General features: G+C 43.9%; 2 protein-coding genes across 2 annotated transcripts in view; both read right to left on the bottom strand.

The window, feature by feature from the left end:
* The window catches only part of LOC119398985 (DNA-dependent protein kinase catalytic subunit), a 223364-nt gene that overhangs the window by 66894 nt on the left and 135846 nt on the right, over positions 1–20624 (bottom strand).
* On the bottom strand, positions 17241–20289 carry LOC119399848 (protein unc-13 homolog D). The gene is made up of 2 exons (XM_037666712.2): positions 20099–20289; positions 17241–18268 (listed from the first exon to the last, which is right to left on the bottom strand). Exons 1-2 carry the CDS (start codon positions 20238–20240, stop codon positions 18183–18185), a joined length of 228 nt encoding a protein of 75 aa, XP_037522640.1. The 5' UTR covers positions 20241–20289; the 3' UTR covers positions 17241–18182.

The raw sequence follows: 20624 nt of genomic DNA, 5'->3' as shown, positions 1-20624 counted from the left end.
TCCCTAATGCGAATTCTGAGCGCAGCTTCATGTTGGGAGAAGGCCGATTGTGGTTGAAGTTATGGCTTTTCGCGAGGTATCGACTACGCCATAAATCATGATTTTCGTGAATCTATCTATCTATCTATCTATCTATCTATCTATCTATCTATCTATCTATCTATCTATCTATCTATCTATCTATCTATCTATCTATCTATCTATCTATCTATCTATCTATCTATCTATCTATCTATCTATCTATCTATCTATCTATCTAGCCGCCTACGTCTGCGCGCTCTCCTGGTCGTCTCCACAACTTGTAATATACCAAAATTGGCATAGCAGGGGATCAGTGTATGACGAACACGATTCACTGGTCATGGCATGAATAACGCAAAATACCTGTCGCGTACATCATGAAACCCTTTCTCTCAGTCACGTGTGGCACATACCTGCATACCAGAGTTCATGTTATGCGGGTATGTGCCACAGGTGATACAGAGTCTCAACCAACACAGTAATCGCGAATACACACACATTGACACTCGAGGAAAGTGATAAGAATAATAATTGTTGGGGTCTTATGTCCCAAAACCACGATATGATTATGAGAGACGCCGCAGCGAAGGGATCCGGAAATTTTGACCATTTGGTATTCTTTAACGGGTACAGATATCTCACAGTACACTGCCGTCTAGCATACTGCCTCCATCGAAATTCGACCGCCGTGGCCGGGATCGAACCCGCGGCCTTCGAGTCAGCAGCCGAGCACCGTAACCGCTACACCACCGCGGCGGACGCCAGGAAAGTGAGGGAAGCTGAAGAGAGAACACCCCTCGAGGACGCTTAACTACTATCGACTCGTCCACGTGGTCCGCAACGTGGACCACGTGGATTACGCAAAAACCGGGGCCAATGCTTCCTACAATAAATCTGCCGGGAGTACCAGGCATCTCATCATTACCGGTGACTTCAACATTGATTTATAAAGACCCAACAACGCCTGGTCCTTATACTGCATGAAAGACGGCTTGGATGTGGACAAGGCATCAATAGACCTCGCTGCCACGTCCAGGACAGGAGGCATCATCGATCATTTCATCGTAAGAGGCATCCAGGATTTCTACCAGCTGTACCATACCTCGCACTTCACTACACTTATACGACTCGTAACCGCGATCACGAAGGGATCCGATTAACAATCCGGTCCATCTGCTGGTGCTCACTGATCACGGTAACAATGACATTGTTCAAGAACTGTCAAGAACCCCTTCCACACATGCACACGGGTTCGTGAAACGTGCGTGCGTTCTCCGTCATAACAGACAAGTGCAAGCACAACAACTGTAACAACTGCAACTGTGACTGTAACGTACGTGCAGTGCGCCTGCCCGTGCCACTCGGCTGTGTATATATCTAGGGAAACTTTCCTGAATGAAACTCAGTTGCGAGTAACGCCTGTCCTGTGCATCTGTGTTCCTTCTTTGTCTTGTTCAGATTCGCGCTATCCAGTACTGAAGAATATAAGCACTACATATCAGCTTACCGCGTCTGGTGTCGGTAACACCCATGTTGTTTCGCTCAATGTGAAAAATTACGCCACAGTCACCATCCCGCGCATGATTCGTATAACATCGATTCCCACGGTACGTGCGACCTGCCATATTTTTTTTAATGAGTCTTTCATGTCGCTGGGAAGCTGCGACAATGAACCTGGCACGGTGGTCTAGTGGTTATGGCGCTCGACTGCTGACCCGAAGGTCGCGGGATCGGATCCCGGATGTGTTGGGACACCGAATGACACAGGAATACAGATCCTCTGGATTCGATGTGTGACAAACTCTCATAAGCCATCATGCGTAAACTGGGCCAGCAAACGCGGCCGAACGACAATACTGGCGCTATCGACTTTAGGATCTGCCAGCCAGGCGAACGATATGCACTGGTGTCGCAGGTAAAAATTTCCGTTTACTGTCGTGCGTGTCTCGTATAGTCCTATAACTTCTATCAGGATCAATTAACAACACTGAACGAACGATAGCGTTATCCTTTAGAGCATGCGCAAACGAGCACGCACAGTCTATGTGAAATTACTATTCACGTGCCTATTCCGACATGCCTACAAATGTGGCGAACGAATATATTTTTGCGCTCAATAATTTCGCAATAATTCTCCACTCATAAAGCTGACTGGAAGCGAGCACTGCAATTACACTGCGCAAGCGGGCATGTCACACGGTATTTTTTTTTTATTTAGACTGCACCCGCAATAAGCAGAAAAACACTAATGCTTAATCGGTAGAAAGTTAGAAACTGTGTCATCGGATGTTTTGCAAAACGATCTACTGTATCTAGTTGGAATATTTTGAACAGATGCGTTGCTTTAGAAGTCAGTTAATTAATCTTGTCTAATTAAGCAGAACAGAAACAATAGTGCGACTTACTCCATGAAATATTCATCAACAGGCATCCGGTCGAGTCAACACATTTTTAATCTCCAGCTAAAGTGAGCTGGCGCTTCATGTATAAATGCAGTGCATTCAACAGCAATAATAAGTCATCAAAGAAACTGGCTATGATTAATTTAGCTGTTTTAATGCATTCCACATAAAATATACTTATGCATTTTCTATCATTCTGTTTTTAACGTAGCATGCTGACGGCTCTATTGTTTTAAACGTTTGCTATTACCACGCTATACCTTACCTTCTTCGGCAGCCTGTTAAATTTCATTTGAAACAAAATACAGGCAATAACCACAATAACAGAGACATAATCAAAGAGGTGCCTTTATTACAGCATTTCTCAGTAAACGGGTGATCATTGACCGTGACCTCTTGTATATATAATAGTAATATAATCGTATGTATATATATTTATCATAGTATGATGGCGTGTAGATACAAGCATTCACGATATGATGCGATACGGATAAAGCAATCACATTTTTCCAGAATCACCATGTAGTGTTTATACAGATACACTTAACGTGTGCGTGTGTGTGTGTGTGGCAGAACAGTCAAGCGTTTTTCTTTCATCCCATAGTTTTTGTTTCAGCACCGTAAAGTGGGTCGTAGTAAAATAGGTGTAGTGCTTTGGTAGTGGTATAGTAAGGGGAGACGGGGAAGAAGAATTCGTCATATAGAAAATACCCTCGGCACGTCAACAAGTGGGCCACAGCTTAGCTTGGAAAGCGTCGAGAACGACACCAGTCGCGTTTTTTATATAAGTGCAAAAATTACACACGGGGCTGACATCAAGTGGGAGTCCGTGGGAGAGCGACTCATTCATGAGGCAATGGCATCGGACCTTCATGCATCAATGAGTCGGCACAGCACTGGGATCCCAAAACAAATGTGCGAATCACTCAACCTTTGTGCCAGAACGAACGATAGCACTTACAGAACCCACGACGCAAAAGAAGAACTGCACTTGCGTTTTTCGCGTTCAACTTTCTTGCTCTACTGTAAATGCAAGTGCTTGCTCCGAATTATTGAACGTGCAGTGCTGTTCTCCAAAAGGCGACCTCCGGTTTCACTTACGACAAATGATTTGGTGGAACTTTAAAGACATTGATAGGGCCTTAAGTAGTAGCATGTCAATAGCTGCCCGTAATTGATATTATAAAAAATGGCGAAGGTTTATTGACGTCATAGGCACTAATGTCACTCACTACACCGTATATGCCGCAATGAATACCTTAATAATAATCGCTTGCTCCAGTTAAGCAATAATGACGCCTATTACAGTCCTCGCTGCCCAGCTTTCTTTTTGCCGTCATTTCAGATAGAGCTTTCAATCTGTCGACAGTACCCAGACAAATGATTTGGTTATGCTGCTAAACTTACATATTATGATGCCTGTAGCCTGTCAATGACTTAAACGTTGTCGGTAATTCTCAAAGTATGTGCGCATCGTTCATCGATTTGACGGTCAGTTATGTCGGTTGCTGATCAAGGCTTCCATCGACGTATCTGCATGCGTCACAGTTCGCAAAATATTACGGCGAATACTACCTAACTATTTCCTATTGTATATTTAAAGAATGAATCACTGGTAATACGAGACAAAGTGAGTGACTAAAACAAGGAACTCTCTCTCTAAAATGTTTGCTGGAGCGAAAGATTTGTCTGAAGAGTGCGAACATAGCCTGCTCGTCAAAATATTTCTTTCCGGTTATTTGGGCAGGCTTTCACTATTACAGCTTCCTTTATGTTTCACACATCAGTATTCTGGGAACCCCTGCATGTCGTTCACCCTGTTATGGTCCAGTGCGCCGCAATGCACATTTTTATTGCAAGCGCTGTATTTGCAGAGGTATCACGAGATATGGTTCTTGATACGGCTTCGTTCGTGCTGATCGATTCTGACAGAGGTATGTGTGCTAGTTTAAGTACAAGACGGGGATTGATATGTGTATAATCACTGTTCTAAATCAGAGTTGGTGCTCTCGATTCAACAAATCACTGTAGCATTGTGCGGTGCTGCGACATTATAAAAAGGCGCCTGGATTATGTCAGCCTTGCACGTATACCAAGTGGAAACAGAAACTTACGTATGAGGCGTTTTGCCACAGACGACTAAAAACAATCACAGGTGCGTTAAACTTGTGTTTTGCCCAGATTGTGACACGTATGCGTGCTAGTGACGTAAAGGACCATATAGTAGTCGCTAAAGACAGCGTCAGCAGTGTGTAAAAGAAGTCACTTATGCCAATATTATACATATCGGAGATAATTCACGAAAGGAGGCCAATAATTGCTGATTGAAGATCCGATGCCATTACGTAGGAAAGAAAGCAACACCTCACAGCAACATCAGAGGTTACGATGAAACAATTGAGACTCAGACAATGAAACATCGTATAATGTGCTCAAAATTGGCATTTGTGCAAGAAATCGGCGGTTTGCACATGTACCATAATAACACGCAATAATGGGTTGGGTTAAGGCGCAGTCAAAGCTAAGACGGAGAATTCAGAAGGGTCTTGCCAGCACATGTCTATGCTTGGACCGGAAGCCCTGCTTGGGGCATATATAACGTGCACTTAAATGAGAAAAAAATATTTCCACGTGCACTGCAGAATTTAAGTGAATACACCAAGTGCAGGGTATAGAATTATGCTGGCTCGCTCCTAATAAACTAGCGTGTTGTGCCTGTTTTTTTTATTTGCTCGATTATTGAAACATCAAGCACTTCAATGTTCAAGTGTTTCGATTTAAAGCACATATGCACTCAGAAGCTGCTACCACTGTTCTAATCGAAGCAGCTTTTCGGAAAAAATAATTTCGCGACGTAAGTACGTGTCATTTGTTTCTGTTACACTCAACAGCAGAGAGAAGACTGCAGTATTGAACAATGTCCCACTGACAATAAGCCGTAAAAGTACAACGAAACATCTACAATGCACTCTATATCTCCTTCACCAACATCCGTGACCATCAACACCAACATCGAAAGACAACACGCATCATAATTCCACATGGTAAACAGCACACTTTTCAACAATAGAGAAGCAAGCAACCGGAATAAATAACACCTCTACATGCAATCCTTTTCATTTACCAGCCACACTGTAAATCACCAAAGAATAATAAAGATAGCAAGGAATATACACAATGTGGAGTGATTTGATAAGATAGTTGGTTAAACAGCCGGCACCTCTGTGGTAAGTATCACCGCACTGCAGGATTGGGAAGAAAATCGTAAAATCACAGGTGTGTTAGGTCTTACAGCAGAATTGCCACAAAGCATCAGTAATCCGACAATGAGAGATGAATTAGGAGCTCACGACTAAGTCCCATATAAAGAAAGGAAACTTCGTCAAAAATTCACACATATAGGTGGTCCTTAAGAGTGCACTTAGATTGCACATAGTTGAAGATTAGAGCTAGAATGGAAGAGACGCACAGTGTTTGTTTCACGTTAAGTAAAACTGACGCCTGTAAAACTGCTCGTATGGAAAATGAAGTAATCGGCACGATTCTGAAACAATCGTCAAGGATGACCGCAATAATAGTTAGGTACAACTATATAAAACTTGACCATAGTAGAGTACACGGTACTCTAGCTCGTTCAAAGGTTTGCTTCAAGCACACAATAATCCACAAAGACATCATAGCTGCCACCTCTAAACTACGGGAAAACATGAAATTGTGGCATCAAAATTCATCCAATGTCTGTGAGAAATACGTGTCAATTATCTCGAGGACGCTTTAAAAGGAAATGGCGATGCTTACAACACTGACAGGGCAGTTTGCAAAAACTGAAGCAACAGCGTTTTCCCGAATGCTTTAGCATTTCCCGCGTCTGAGTCTAACAAGGTATTATTAAACAAAGTAGCGTGCGCATTCAGCCTCCCTCATGGCTATAGGCCACTACATACAACATAAGATTTGTTTATTGCTCATAGCCGGTGACATGTTTCTATCTTTTCTTCGTTTTTTTCATGACTGCGGATTCCACTGCTAAATACAAGCATTGAACCAGAGGAGCAAAACAGCCGAAGAAAGTAAAATGTTAAACCACAGCAGATGAAGCAATCCAGAAAAGGCAGATGTTCAGGGAAAGGTAGAGGCTTGAAGAGACGAAAAATTCAGGAACACAGTGTGTCACTGGAGCCGACGTTTCGACAAGCGGACTTGTCTTCTTCAAGACATCCTTGAAGATGGCAAGTCCGCTTCTCGAAACGCCGGCTGCAGTGTCAATGCTTGTTCAGGAATTCTCAGCAGATAAAACAAGTTAAACGCTTGAAAATCGCGCATCATTTTCATATGAGTCTGTTTTTGTTCCACTTTAGTTTCTATTCCCTTCATCAGTGCTTCGTTATAATAACCGCGTACAGTCACATAATCCCAGCAAACAAACAGGGAATATTAATTTTAGTGTGTAATTTTATCGCTTACGACGGAAATGAAATGAATATGAACATGAAAACAGTTTACCGAAACTGCGCAATTATCGCTGCTGTGCTTGAAGTATCTATTAGTAATAATTAATAATTAGTACCTTAGGCTATTAATCTAATGAACGTATGGCATTTTAATATATATATATTAACACATAAAAACGTTCGCTAGAAATCAGAACAATGCATCGTACCTTCCGTCAAAAAGTACTTAGAGAAATATTGTCGTACCAGACACAATCACTGTAAATATTTGACATTCGAAAAATACATGTCCACTCCTAGCAGCGTTACGCGCTACTACTTTAGTACTCGCAATTCCCTGCCACTTGTAGCATGCCCGAAGTTCTTACCGCAACCAAGCTGTGTCGTTTAGTGACTGGTTTCATTGCTGAAATCAACATTAAATTGAAAATTTTCACCGGATTAAAAGTTAGACGTCATCGAAAGATCAGCTAGCGGGGAATGAGTCCAGAAAATTTTGGAGGAATGTTTGCATGTTGTAGCACAATCGCCAAAATCCTGTGTGTATTGTACAAGCGAACCACATCCTTAAGCACTCAAGCGTCATTGACAAAAGAAGTATGGTTACTCGTAGCACTATTTATGACCAATTGTGTTTTTTTTGACAGTGGAATAACGCGTTTATTAGGATCAACGGCTTCTTTTTTGTCCTGAGCTTGCCGATTTCGCAAAATTTCAGACATTTTTGTATAGCCTGCAAGCTCATAATTTCCGCAGTATATATGTAACAATAATATAAACTACAACTTCTCCTAAGTATTAACAATGTGACAAATATTTGTGCAACGCGCACTGTTTGCGGCTGTAGAGCAAAAAAAGTTATAAACTTGAACTTTTAAAGGCTCACATTTTTAACGTTCCTTGAGTGGTCCACATCGCCAAATACTTTGAAGACGGGTTAAACGGCAACAACTTCCTTACACTCTTTTACTCTTAACAGTTCATGCTTACGGTAACTGTATGAGCAAATGACCTCATACTTACGCAGTGAAAACTGGTTCCAACTGGCGAAGTGAGCCAAGTGCCTCAAACCCTACACACGATACAGGTGTGTTTAGAAGCGCAATAAATAACGAGCGCTTTAAAGTATACTGTTACACTTCTCTACTGAAATAAAAGAGGCTAATTTTGGCTTTGCTGGATTGCATGCCAGCAACACTGTTGTGCTTTAAATTCGAAACGACGTACCTGTCACAAATACCCGAATGAACATGCAAATATAGACAGCTTTCTCCGCGCTATTGACACGAAAAACCATTGTGAAGAACCCCTCTGAATACAAGCGCCACTGCAATTAGGTGGCAGTGTAGACCACGCATGTTTAGTTTGAACGCTTCGAGTTAGAATGTCGCCTTTGTATAACTTAGTGGACGTTGCAACAATGTTGTCTAACTTGTTCACCTTGACATTTCGCTACGTGCGGCTTCTTCCATGACATTTGGTTGTACGGCTTGCTGCACTATTTGACATCCTTTGAGAATGTTGATTTCATCTCGGCAAGAAGAAGCGCCTTGTTCTCGTTAGATGAGATTACAATTCTTAAAAAAAAGCGGCATAAACTGTGGGCCAATGCAAATTTTACAAAAAGAAGGCAGGAGTCCTACGTAAAGGTTCGCGCTGCGCGCATTGTAACCGACGTTTCTTGTCACGTGACTTACGCTACTGGTGTTACACAGAGATCGACGTATCTAAATCTAGGACAGCAGAATACATGTGAAGTGTTATGAAAAGCCAGCAAGCTTTCCAGAGGCATGATGGGTACTGATAAAGCCTTTTCTTTCTGATAGCAAAGGGGAGTGCATAGATGGGAGTGGTCCAGGGAAATCTCCGCAAATCTTACCCTGTCAGTCAATCACAAATGACCACCTGAACAATTCACGAAAACTGAGAAGTATGAGCCGCCATTTTGCATTCAGCGTACACCTCACCGATCGTACCTTAACTGGTAGACTAGGCAATAGATTATAGTTCTGCTACGCTAAATGGTGTATATTACACATTAAAGAAATTGACCTAGACCGACTCTCTGTGAGCTTCTGCTAGTATACGACGTCCTTGCTTGGGCAAGAAAGCTAAAATTTTAGATGTATACTCGGCGTTCTGATTTTTACAATTGCACTTATTCTTGCAGTTGGATAAAAATATATGGTTTCGACACAGCCGCTTTATCCGAACATTCTCTACAACTCCAACGTGCAAAGCAATAAGATTAGCTGCATTGGCATCATGTATTATGGTCTCTTTCTCTGCAATTAACATAAATGCGCATAAAACATCTTTAACAAGATGATGTGCTTCAAACACCATTGAACGTTCCCAGCGATATAAATATGTAAACCGCCGAAACCGGGGACAAATGTGTGCTTTAACGTCACAAATAGTGCTCACTAACTCTTTAAAAAAAAGGTAAAGGTCAGTGTAGATAATCATTCGCAGCTTCCTTGCTCCCTACGATTTCACGTGCTACGAAACGCGCTTGCGGTTCGCAGCACAGCAAGGCCTCACGTAACAACGGTCACTTACAAGGTTATTCATAAAAATACAATATTGTTACTACGCAATACGAACTCCTTCGAGTGTGCTCTTTGCGGAGATTTCCCTGAAGCAGTGTTTGAATAAGGAAGAGACACCACCCCTCTTAAGGAAAAGAAAAATAAAGCTACCGATTACGTACTGGACATATACCCATCCCCTGAGATACAAGCTTCACCGGGTGACACGTCGAATGAGCGTAGTGCTCCCTGACGTGCAGTTTGTGTACAAGTTGAGTGCTCTGACGACGATCTCAGTGAAACACGACACGCTATACCTAACATTCAAGTGGGCGGCTTTTTCACAATGCCAGTGACGCGTGTCTTGGTGACGACCGCAAACAGCAGGCTATCAATATTCATAAGCTATGCTTGATTATGAGGCAGCACTGCCACAGCGCTCTCCTCTGAACAACGAAAATATCCGACTAACAGCCTCATGTAAAGGTACCGGAAACGGCACGATTCATGGCCATTGAAAACCAGGTCCACTCTTGTTTTCTGCGAAGATGATACTTTCTCGCGAGCTGAAATGGATGCAGTTAGAAGCCCATTATAACTAAAATACCACGCTCAAATGTTAATTCCCGTTCTAACTAGCTGAATTTCGAATATTTATGATGATATTTTGCATTTTCGCAGATAAAACCACCCATTAACTTTTGAATCATATCGTAAGATATGACAGGCTGGAAAGATTACAAAGATTTGCTCTATCGTTTAGTAGAGGATACTATGCCAAAGCCTTGCTTACGATTAACGTGGCAAATCACCAATCTGTGATAATTGTTCGCAGAGTCACAGTTTCGTAGCTAGAAGAGCAAGACAGGCGTCACTGACATTGAAGACAAAAACTTGTGAACTGGAAACTCGGCATTCAGCTTTTTTATATCTGTTTTGTTCAGTTTTCTTTTTATTTTATATGAACGATGAAATAGCCTGATCACTGGCCCATTTCAGGCATCTCAGCGTACACGTTAAACGCCCTAAATTTTGATGAATGCTTTTCATAAACAGAGAAGAAATGGTCGAAGAAAAGCAGACCGACAATGAAATGTCATTTTCGTGTGCACTTTTTCGCTACCAGCACAATATGTATCTTGCAGTTGTTTAGCACGTTAGTACAGTAGTTTGTTAAGGTTCGCGCGCCTAGGTCTTATGTTCAGGCGGCTGTCGTGATCAGGGGGTCAGTTGTTTCACACCTGCACGAACTTTTATGGGCGTGCTTCTCAATAGATTCGATATGCCAGGACAACTCAAGTTTACTGTATTTTCTTTACTAGCACTGTCCTCACGAAGCTGACTCTTTTCGTTCCTTCTTTAAATCGCAATAAGGTAGCATATCGTAACACTGTTAGGGCAAACCAAATATTACAAATACCTAATCTCCTAGATCCTCCTTTCCAAAATAATCATGGTTCTTATTTCCACGGTGCTTCCGTCAATCGCTCACATTCATTGTAAGCTTACCACTACCTGAGTCTTCATCGTAGTCAGTCGCCGGTATTTTTTCATGTCAGCTAAAGAGAGTGAGATGCTAACCTAACCGGTATCATAGTCTGTTCGAATAGAAATCACCTGCCAAGCGAAAGCGTTGCCCAAGAATAATCACTACAACCTGCTAACGGTGATCAATCCAGCAAATATTGATTCCCATAAAATCTAATCTCCGTGACAGTAGTCAACTATTCATGACAATGTGAAGTCGAGCAACTCCTGATTGTGAAAATGCTGTTTGGGATGTGGCACTTGCGCTACCTCCGTCGAAAAAAGAAACATTCAACTGAATATGAGCAATGAAACAATGCTCAGGAGCACTGCGGTTTTTCGCGGATGAACATTGTACATGCCGAGTTTCCGTAATCCACGCCTCCACATTTGAAGCGGTCCACTGCTGGCGTTGTGGCAAGAAGCAGCCCCTGCAGACACACATTGTGTTAATCCGATCATATTCACCTTATGCTACTGTGTCCATTACAATTAAAGAGTGGTACATGCCTGCTTGAAAGTCAATTGCTCTCGGTTTACGTAACAAGGAACCTCTCTTTTCTGCACTTCTCACGTAGTGTATTTTTGCAAAGGTCATTAGCCTCCCGAAGTCTGACGTCACCGTTCAATTTAAGGACCAATGTGCGATGTCTCGACTGAGTCAATTTCAGTTCAAATTAAAGTTAGGGCTAGCAAATCAGTTCTGCGAAGTCGGAAATGTAAGAACACGTTCTCGTGTGAACCAAATTGTCATCCATTTGTTCGTAGCACAAACCAAGGCAATGAAGAGTTTTTCATCAACTTATTAGCCTTCTTTTTATCTTTGCAGGTTCGCGCTATGAACAGGTGGAGGACAATTTTGTTTCGCTCATTAATTTTAGAGCTTTTACGCGAAATATAATCAAGTTCTAATTATAAGGCACGCAGTATCGGAGAACTCCTGAATAACTTTTATGGTTTGGGTTTTCCAAACATGCCCAGTACACGAGTTGCTTTTCATTTTGCCCTCAATACTTTATCAATTTATTGGACAAGTGTAACATAGGAAGGTTAGGCTCTTTCATTATATAGTCGATGCAAAAAGACCAGGCGATGACGTCGCAGACTCAGTACACGTAACGAACTGTTCATCGAACGAGTTGTTTCGTGAAAGAGGGCATTGTTTTACTTTCACCTATCTGAGAAATCCCGCAACATTTTTTTACACAGTTCACAAATGCAAGAACTGTAGATGCCACCACGCGTACACCAGCAGTGCACTGCCACGCCGCCATGAACATGTCGATGCGTTTGGCTGAAGATGTCGCGAGGACGGGTCTGTGTACAACGTGTGAACTGACACTTAAATCACTCACCTACGCGCGACGCGTCGAACAAAGCGCAGAAAAACGACGCGAGTGACAGAGACACACGACTACACGCTCTACGCACAAAAAAAGAGACATTTTCGGATCGCGTGGTATGTGAGGGAGCTTAGCTAGGGTAACAAACGGTGTGGCTGACCGCATCCCTCCACTCTAAACACGCGCGGCCCGTCATGTGCCGTAACGAAAAAAAAAAAAACTGGTTGTTGAATGGCACCATAAGTGAGATGGTGATTATAGATTGTCCGCCAGGGCTTCACAACAGACCCCTCCCCTTTGACGTCACTTCCCACTCCCTCACGCGACTTCCAGGTCACACGTAACTTCGGTCATGCAACTTCTCGTTCGTCACGTGACTTCCGGGTTTACATCTCTGGTCTTAAGATTCCTTCCGTTTCCCACTTGGTGTTCTAAGCACCTGTCCGTAACGACTTCAGAGTATACATAGCTCACTTCTGATTTGTTGCTAACCTACTTCCGGTCTACACTTCCGTTGATATTTGAGCACATCTAAACGGGGCCTCTGGAGGACACAAGTTGAACTTGGTGATACGTCATCGTCATCGTCATAGGCTGTAACCAATATTGATTGTAATAATAATTGTTGGGGTTTAACGTCCCAAAACCACAATATGATTATGAGGGACGCGTTGTGGAGGGCTCCGGGAATTTCGACCACCTGGTGTTCTTTAACGTGAACCTAAATCTAAGCACACGGTACCAATATGAATGGAAGAGGCCCAAGGCAACATCACCTTCAACATCACCCTTCAACGTCTTGTAAAAAGCGTAAAAAACTACAAGGAAAACAGACGATTGAAGAACACAGCACACCGCTGTCCTTCAGCCTTCTATTCTCCCAGTTTTTTTTTTTTTGCGACCTTTTAAAGGTGTTCAAGAAGAGTTACCCGCAAAGTCACTTGTCAAGTTTACACCACCCTTGTAGCAGCATTAAGGAGACATGCACAAGCCCTACTTCTGAGTTAAAGACAAATCTGTAGCAGTCAGGTAAAATGCATTTGACGTTTGTGTCCTCTAAGAAGTCCGGCGCCGCGGTATGTCTTAATAAATTAAAAAATGTAACTCAAGAAAGTTCCACTTTAGGTTAGTTGGAAAAAAATCATTCGTAATAGTACTAAGAGCGACCACAAGAAGCCTGACAAGAGATACAGATACAGATAAGCATTGCGCCTTTGTATCTCTTGTCCCTCTCATGTGTTTGTGCTTTACCACTGTGAATAAAAGTGTGAGAATATGTTAAGCCCAGAAGCACGCATAGAAGCCGTAGCTGCGCTTACCAAAGTTGAGTTTACGCTCTAGTTCAAAAAAGTTTTCAGTCCAACGAGTGTCACGGTTTAATAATGGATTCTCACTATTGTGTAACACTAAATATATTCCACTTTTCAGAACTTGCACAATTTTAGGAGGTTAGCCTGATGTGCATACGGGTCTCGTTTCGAATATTTCTTGCAGAATTAAGCAATAGTCATGATTACATGAAAATTTTCATTCTAGAAAAAAACCTAATCACGTTGGGAATGACTCCGCGAACTCGAGCGCAGATTCGAAAATATATCTATTTAGTTTTACCCCAATTTTTATTTGATATGTTGAGGCCTGCACGATGTACCGCTTGTCAGACATATCACCAAGTGTCGAAAGAGTGCGATGTACGCGTTCCGACACATATGGGAGCAGTGAAAAAGTATGTTTACTGCAGGACACAAGAAATGAGGACAGTAGCTGCAATCATAATTCGGAAATTCTGAGTTTGTAACGAGGTTGTTCGGTACTGTGTTCCGAATTCACGCCGTTTCTGGAACGATGCTTGCGGCCTCGCTCGCTCACCGATTGCAGCCATCGTGCCGTGAGTTTTGGCCGGCTGCCAAAAGATGGCGCCAACTACTCTCCTATCGCCGTCAAAGGGCTTGGTGTAGTGTGGCATCCCGGCGGTTCTGTGCGCATGCGCGCATGAGTGCTGCAAGAGACCACGTGGTCCGCAAGGATCACTAGCTACTGGTAATGGTAAGGTAAGCGCGGTAGGTTTTTGGCCTACGCGGCAGGCATCCCTCTATAGGAGGCGTTGCCCAAAGTTGTATCCCAACTACCGAAACACTGATGCCACTGTTTTACCGCAACTCGCAGCGGAGCTACGAGCACTTAAGCTGGTAAGAAACACCGTAACGTATAACTAAATGCCACTAGACTGGCGTCAACTTAATACCTCCTTAAGGTGTCAGCAATGAAAACTGCGCAACAAGAGGTCCCCTGTTGTTAAGTACAACCAATGTAGCTTCCAGCCGTCGCTTGCAATCGTGGTACAAGGACCCTGTACATTTTACACGGACACGTGGACTCTGCATGAACAGCATTGTCCGCGCAAAATGCGTGCAGTTCAGTATGTACATGAGAGATCGGACAGACTCTGCACTTACAAAGAGCAAATGCATAGTCCGGTATGAAATGCCAAGTGGCAACTGCATGGAAGTCATGCACAGCAACGAGGTCAAGCGGTATGGTCAGCTTTCGACACAGGTGACCACGGCTAACATCAAACCTGAACCACTCGGGGTAGCTAGAAGATAGTCCTTATTTACGGAGCCGGCGTTATTTAAGCTATCGCAGTTAATGTTCTAAAGCTATCACCAAAAAAACGGTCTTCTTTTGTTGTGTTTCTAAGCTAGCATGACAGAAAGAATGATCTTAAGAATGTACATAGAGGCTGAATGACGTCTCTGCAGCGTGAAACCATCAAAGCAGGGTTCAAATGGGTGATATCGGCTCTTGCTGGATCGTTTTTCTAACCTACTGAACGTTACAAAGTGGACCATGTTTCTTGGCTGAGTAGTAGTAGCGTCAATAGCTCAACTATTCTAAACTCTCAGGAATGGGCTGCAATACGGCATGATAATTACAGGTTTCAAGAACAACTCTTTACTGTTTCACGTTCTAATTGCGTTACTGCACTTTCTTCGCGATAACCGGCATGCTCAACGCAGCGCAGTGTCTCTCAATGCAAAGTGCGCTTTCAAACTAACGTAACAGTAAGTAGTCGCTGTCAGTCACACGAGTGTAGGAAACAGTTCTATCACTCACTATGGAACACACACAATTAGATATGGAAAAACAAAAAAAACGTTGGCACAGTGTGCGTTTCGTGCGACAGTGTGCACAATACGGAATTTCCGCTTAAAGAGGCCGTGCCAAGGTTCTTCAAATATTCTCAATGTATCATTTCAACTAAGAGTAGAGCTTCCTATACAGTTGTACACAGACTGACGACGCTCTGATTGGCTATTTCATATTGTATTAGCATCTTGTAATACCTGATGTTTTATTTGTTATCATTTTTTTTTCTTGCTAGGAAACGTGCTCGGTGTGGGCGAATATATGCGGTATGACCAAACCGTTTTTGTGGTTACAACTACAAAAATTGAGAGCGGAATTAATGGAAACTCAATTTGAAAATTTTCACTTATTTACTGCCCTTTGAACTACTCTTGCACTTTTCTAAGCAATCATTTGACTTCTGTCCTTTCAGAGCGTCCTTATTTATTTATCAGTGTTTAGGAGATCTTGAAATGCTGTTCAATATAACTCGAACAGTAACTTCAGAAAGTGTCATCAATGCTTACGCTCGTTTGTATTTCGATATGGTGAGTTGCACATAAATCAGCATGTGACGGTTGGAAAGCGAATCAAACTTCACGTGGTCAACTTTACGAAGCACATATGCCCGATTTGCTAATAGTTACCAGAATGACCAGCAGCTGGTCAGGCGATTAACAACGCTGGTAGAACCACAAACATTACATTGCTATATGTGGTATAGGTGGAGATATGTGAATTCGGCAGAATATAAACCGATGCATTTTGACCACGATAGCTTCTTGAGAAAACCGTCAGTTTATTTCCTCGAAGGATATAGAAAGTGGACGACTTCATCAAACTCCTTCTTTTGGCTAAGTACACAAGGAATAAACCCATATATTGGCGGAGGGAGCAGGCGTAGTTTAACACATCACTGATATGCTGGTGAATTGTTAAGTGTTGCAAGCTCAGGTGGATAGAATTTCAGAAAAATACTACGTAGTGCTCATAATGACAGAATATCTTAATCATGTGGTCTTTACTAGGCCCAACGTTGTTTAAAAAAGAGAACACTCAATCTGCAAACGGACGTAGTTTAGTCTTTTGAGATTGCCTGCAGATCTGCAACGACTAGAATTCTCCAAATTTTTTCATAAGGAGTAATTGGGCCGTAATATATCAGGCTCCTCAAGGAAAACACTTACCTCTACTAAAAACGACTCATTATAAAATAATTAATTACAACTGATAATGTAACACCACTCATGGCTCTTGTCCGATTGTAGAAATTTCATCGCACTAAAAATTCGCATTTCTTCCATGCGGTTTTGCAAATTCTCTGACAACACCAAAGTAAAAAATCACATGTTCCCAGACACGTCACACAACTTAGTGCCACGGAGTTTCCTTGATCGCAGGAAGTGAAATCGCGAAAGCGTCGGAAGAGCAGCTGGAAAAGAACCAATTTTAAAGAATATACCAATCTTCGCACTAGCGGAACACGATAACTGTTGGTGTGGCGAAGCGTTAGTCAGCGCCCATGTTACCTCGCGGTTGTGGAATCCCCGCTAACCACATCAATTCAAGTAGCTGAAATCACTCTATTTACAAAGCAGCAGATAAACGACCGCAATAAAGGGCAAAAGAAGTTACTCGATTGCCTCATGCAGCTTCACAGGCGGGTGAAATTTACCCTCACAAAATAAGTACCATCGCCTGAAAAGCCTTCGTGGAAAGCAGACGACAAGCCTCATAACATGGGCTACAAGCCGACGCACACGACTATGACGGTGCTAAAGCACCAAGCCTTTGATTCAAGCGTCATTTGTGGTCCGACAGGCGTGTACAGTACAGTACAGTACAGGCATTCCCAACGTTTACGTACTTCCACAGTGTAAATGTAGGCCAAAAAATAGCCAAAGCCGCTCCCGTAGAACTCAGTATGGTATTTGCTACGCCGAAGCTAGCGGTCACCCCGAACGCCGAATAATTTCCTGACCACAGCCGGCCGAAACAGACGATCGTCAATGCAGCAGCACAGGCGATAAAATCCAAGCCTGAGATAAAGCTTCACGGTCTGACTCGAGCCTCAACACAAGGCCCAACACTAGGCCTAATGCACAGCTAACGCTAGGCGTAACGTGAAGCATAGCATTAAGCCCAGCAGCCGCTATAATGCCTCGACATAAATGTAGCCTTAACACAAGGCCTAAGCTTGAATTGCCCTCAACCATAGAAATTATTGTGATGAATTGTTCTCAGACTTAACGATAGGTTTGCAAGAGCACAGACACAGCGGAATCGCACTGGATGCGTCTTCTTCTCTGTTGTCCGTGTCTTCTTTTTTTGTTCCCAACCCTACTAAAGTGATGGATTACCTACTAGCCCGGAACGCTGCTCTCGCTAGACCTAACATCAAGCCCAACGTTAGGCCTACAAAGGCGTCATCGCGCAGGTCCAATCTCCTTGGCCAGACCACAGCCTTAAAAAAAGATCTGACGCTAGGCCTAACACTAAGCCTAAAGTAACGCTTACAAAGGCGTCACCAGGTAGGACTATGTCATACACACTTGTGCTCCCCGGCTTTCAGATTTTCCCTCTCCCAGCAAGTTCGGCCGTTCGGACGAAGTCACCCCAGTCGCATGAATGGCACGCAGCCCGACGAGTCGTGAGCGGACACAGTGAAAGGCGGCAGGGCGAGGCAAGAGAGGAGATGATGGCACTGGTGCGGCGGCGGCGAGGGCTGCTGGTTTGGCGAGAGGGGGCGCTGAGCGTGTGGCGTCGCTCGAGCCCCACTCAGGACTTCCTCTTCTTCTGCTGCCTCACGAATTCCAGGGCGTCCTTGTCCCACGTCCGGCTCTCCAGTGCGCACATAATCTCATCTGCGACGAGATGAACCAACCGCGCATTAGCGTATACTGTCATCCATACCTTTTCTAAACAATTCAGAAGAAAACAAGAGAGAGAAATGTTTTACTGAAAAGCTGGAGCTGTGAGCCTGGTTTTTCGCCTGACATGCTACTCCAGTGCTGGGTGATTATTACGATATAAGGACTGATAAATACATAACAGCACATGCAGCCACACATATGCACACATGCACACACACATAGATTACACTGTTTACAAATTTTCGTGAGGGCTAGCGCCCCGCAAGCAGGTCAACAGCACGTTCGTGGCACGTAACGCACAGGTGCGGCTTTGCCATGGGCCCAGAATGAAAGAAGGTTTTGTATTAGACCAAGCACGAAGATAATGCGTAGTTCGCAACTCGTGTGGATCGGTCGATCCCCATTTCGAAACGTGAGTAAACCAGTACGCTCATCACTCCCAGTGTTGTTTATTGCTTTTACAGCCTAGCTATATATGGCTAGCCGAAACTAACATTCGTACGTCCTACGTACGCAAGAACTTCTAGCGTGTATGTGTGACAAAAATTTAGGAAAACCTACTACACACCACGGGTCGACTAAAAAATTACGCCATCTCCCACTGAAGGAAACCATGTGGGGTTGCGAAACAGCAGCAGCATGGGTCGACTTAAAGTTCCGTTCATCACGGGCACCTTGCCCATGTTAACGCGTCCTTGCAAGTGGAGCACACCATCAATTCAATGTCGTTGCTGTTGCCGCTACTCGTCTCGAACTCTTGTTGGAGCACGCCACGCGGGTCTCATTCCCCGACGACATCACGTGATTGCAGAGAGAGTGTAAGGGGGAGAGGCCACAGCGTCTTACCCAGCCCCTTACACAGGCCCGAAGGCGCTAGCACGTGCAAGCGCGTTCTGACTGGATACAACGCGTTGGTTCATCGCGCGTTTTATGTGCTCTGCACATATCATCATCAAGACGGTCAAAGAACAAGAAAAAGAAGACATCTCCATGGCGCGAGCGCGCGCTCAATATGTTACAGATGGCTATGCTAGGTGGTAGAAATCGGACGTTCGCCAATGGATCTACGGACAAAGCCCCAAGCAAAAGCTGCTTCGCATCTAAAATGGAGGGATCACAGGCGCGGCAAACACCAGTTAAGATTTCTGGACCGGGGCCGCAGGTTTCAGCTTCGCTGGTGAATCATTTGTACGGAGTGCTTAGGCGGTGATTACTGCATCTTAGTTTCACTCGATCCGTAAAAGTTACGTGTAGGCCTTGTCGTTCACCAAGTCCAGCCTTAATGTTTTATTATTTCTCAAGCGCTACATTACCTGAGGAGCTTTCTTCCAACTGTAAACTTTCCTTCCATTAACTTTGTGCGTAAGAATAAACGAGTCTATATTAGGCAGCAATTCCATCCGCTTTGCTGAAATTAACATTGCGTGAAAGGACAGACGAGTATTTATTACGTACAATTCCATCCGCTTTATCTGACAACTCGCTTAGTGTCCACCGCCCTCCATCGGCATGTCCTGCTCATCGAAGGCGGTGGACAACAGTGGAAAAACCGACGGCAATCATCATGCAAACATACAACCTAACAGATTACTGCTAATGCTTATTAATGTTAGTTCTTTATGTATGCGTGATGGCGTTCTAGTGAATACCTTGTTTCAGGAAGCTTCAGTTGTAAGTCCAGACTTTGTCCTGTGGGCAAAGTGCTGTTGTGCTCGCGTCAGAACGTGCTGGAATCCTTCACTTTGTCACCATATAACAAGTGGCCAAGAAAACCACACTGCTAAACATGACACAATGGTCTAGCGAGCAGCTTCAACTCACTTTTCTCCTTTGGCTGCAACAGTGGCAAGTCCACGGGCTGCGATGGCGCGATGGGCACGGAGTCCTCAACTCCCGCCACCGCGGCCAGGGCGTAGAAGGCCTCGCCTTCGAAGTCGTTCCTGGTCATCATGTCGTGGTCCATCACCGTGAAGCTCAGGATGGCCACCGCTTGGCGGCACCTTTCCTGACCCACAGAGCTGTCATCACGTTAAAAAGCGTCCACAACGGTTAGCGTAACATCTTTCACAAAGACACAAAGAAATCTGGACTGCTATTAGTAGTGAGTAATAGCTAAGCGGCTCAGCGGACCAGCGGTCCCAGCGGAAGAGCGGAGAGATCAGCGGAGCGCGAGAAGAAAGGAAGGGTAATAGCTAAGCGGCCTAGCGTCGCCCCGCTCGTTGAACGTAGAACGCACCTCGCGTTCCGCTGTGGAGTCAGTTGAGCGTAGCGTGAAGGTGCGTCCACTAGGTTTCGCCGTCGTTTGCAGCCAAGCTGACCGCGTCTCGACAAGACGCGCTTGCGAATA

This window comes from Rhipicephalus sanguineus, chromosome 7 (assembly GCF_013339695.2).
Source record: "Rhipicephalus sanguineus isolate Rsan-2018 chromosome 7, BIME_Rsan_1.4, whole genome shotgun sequence".
Classification (NCBI taxonomy): domain Eukaryota; kingdom Metazoa; phylum Arthropoda; class Arachnida; order Ixodida; family Ixodidae; genus Rhipicephalus; species Rhipicephalus sanguineus.
Note: the sequence above shows the minus strand (reverse complement) of the source record. Positions and strands in the feature narration are given on the sequence as shown.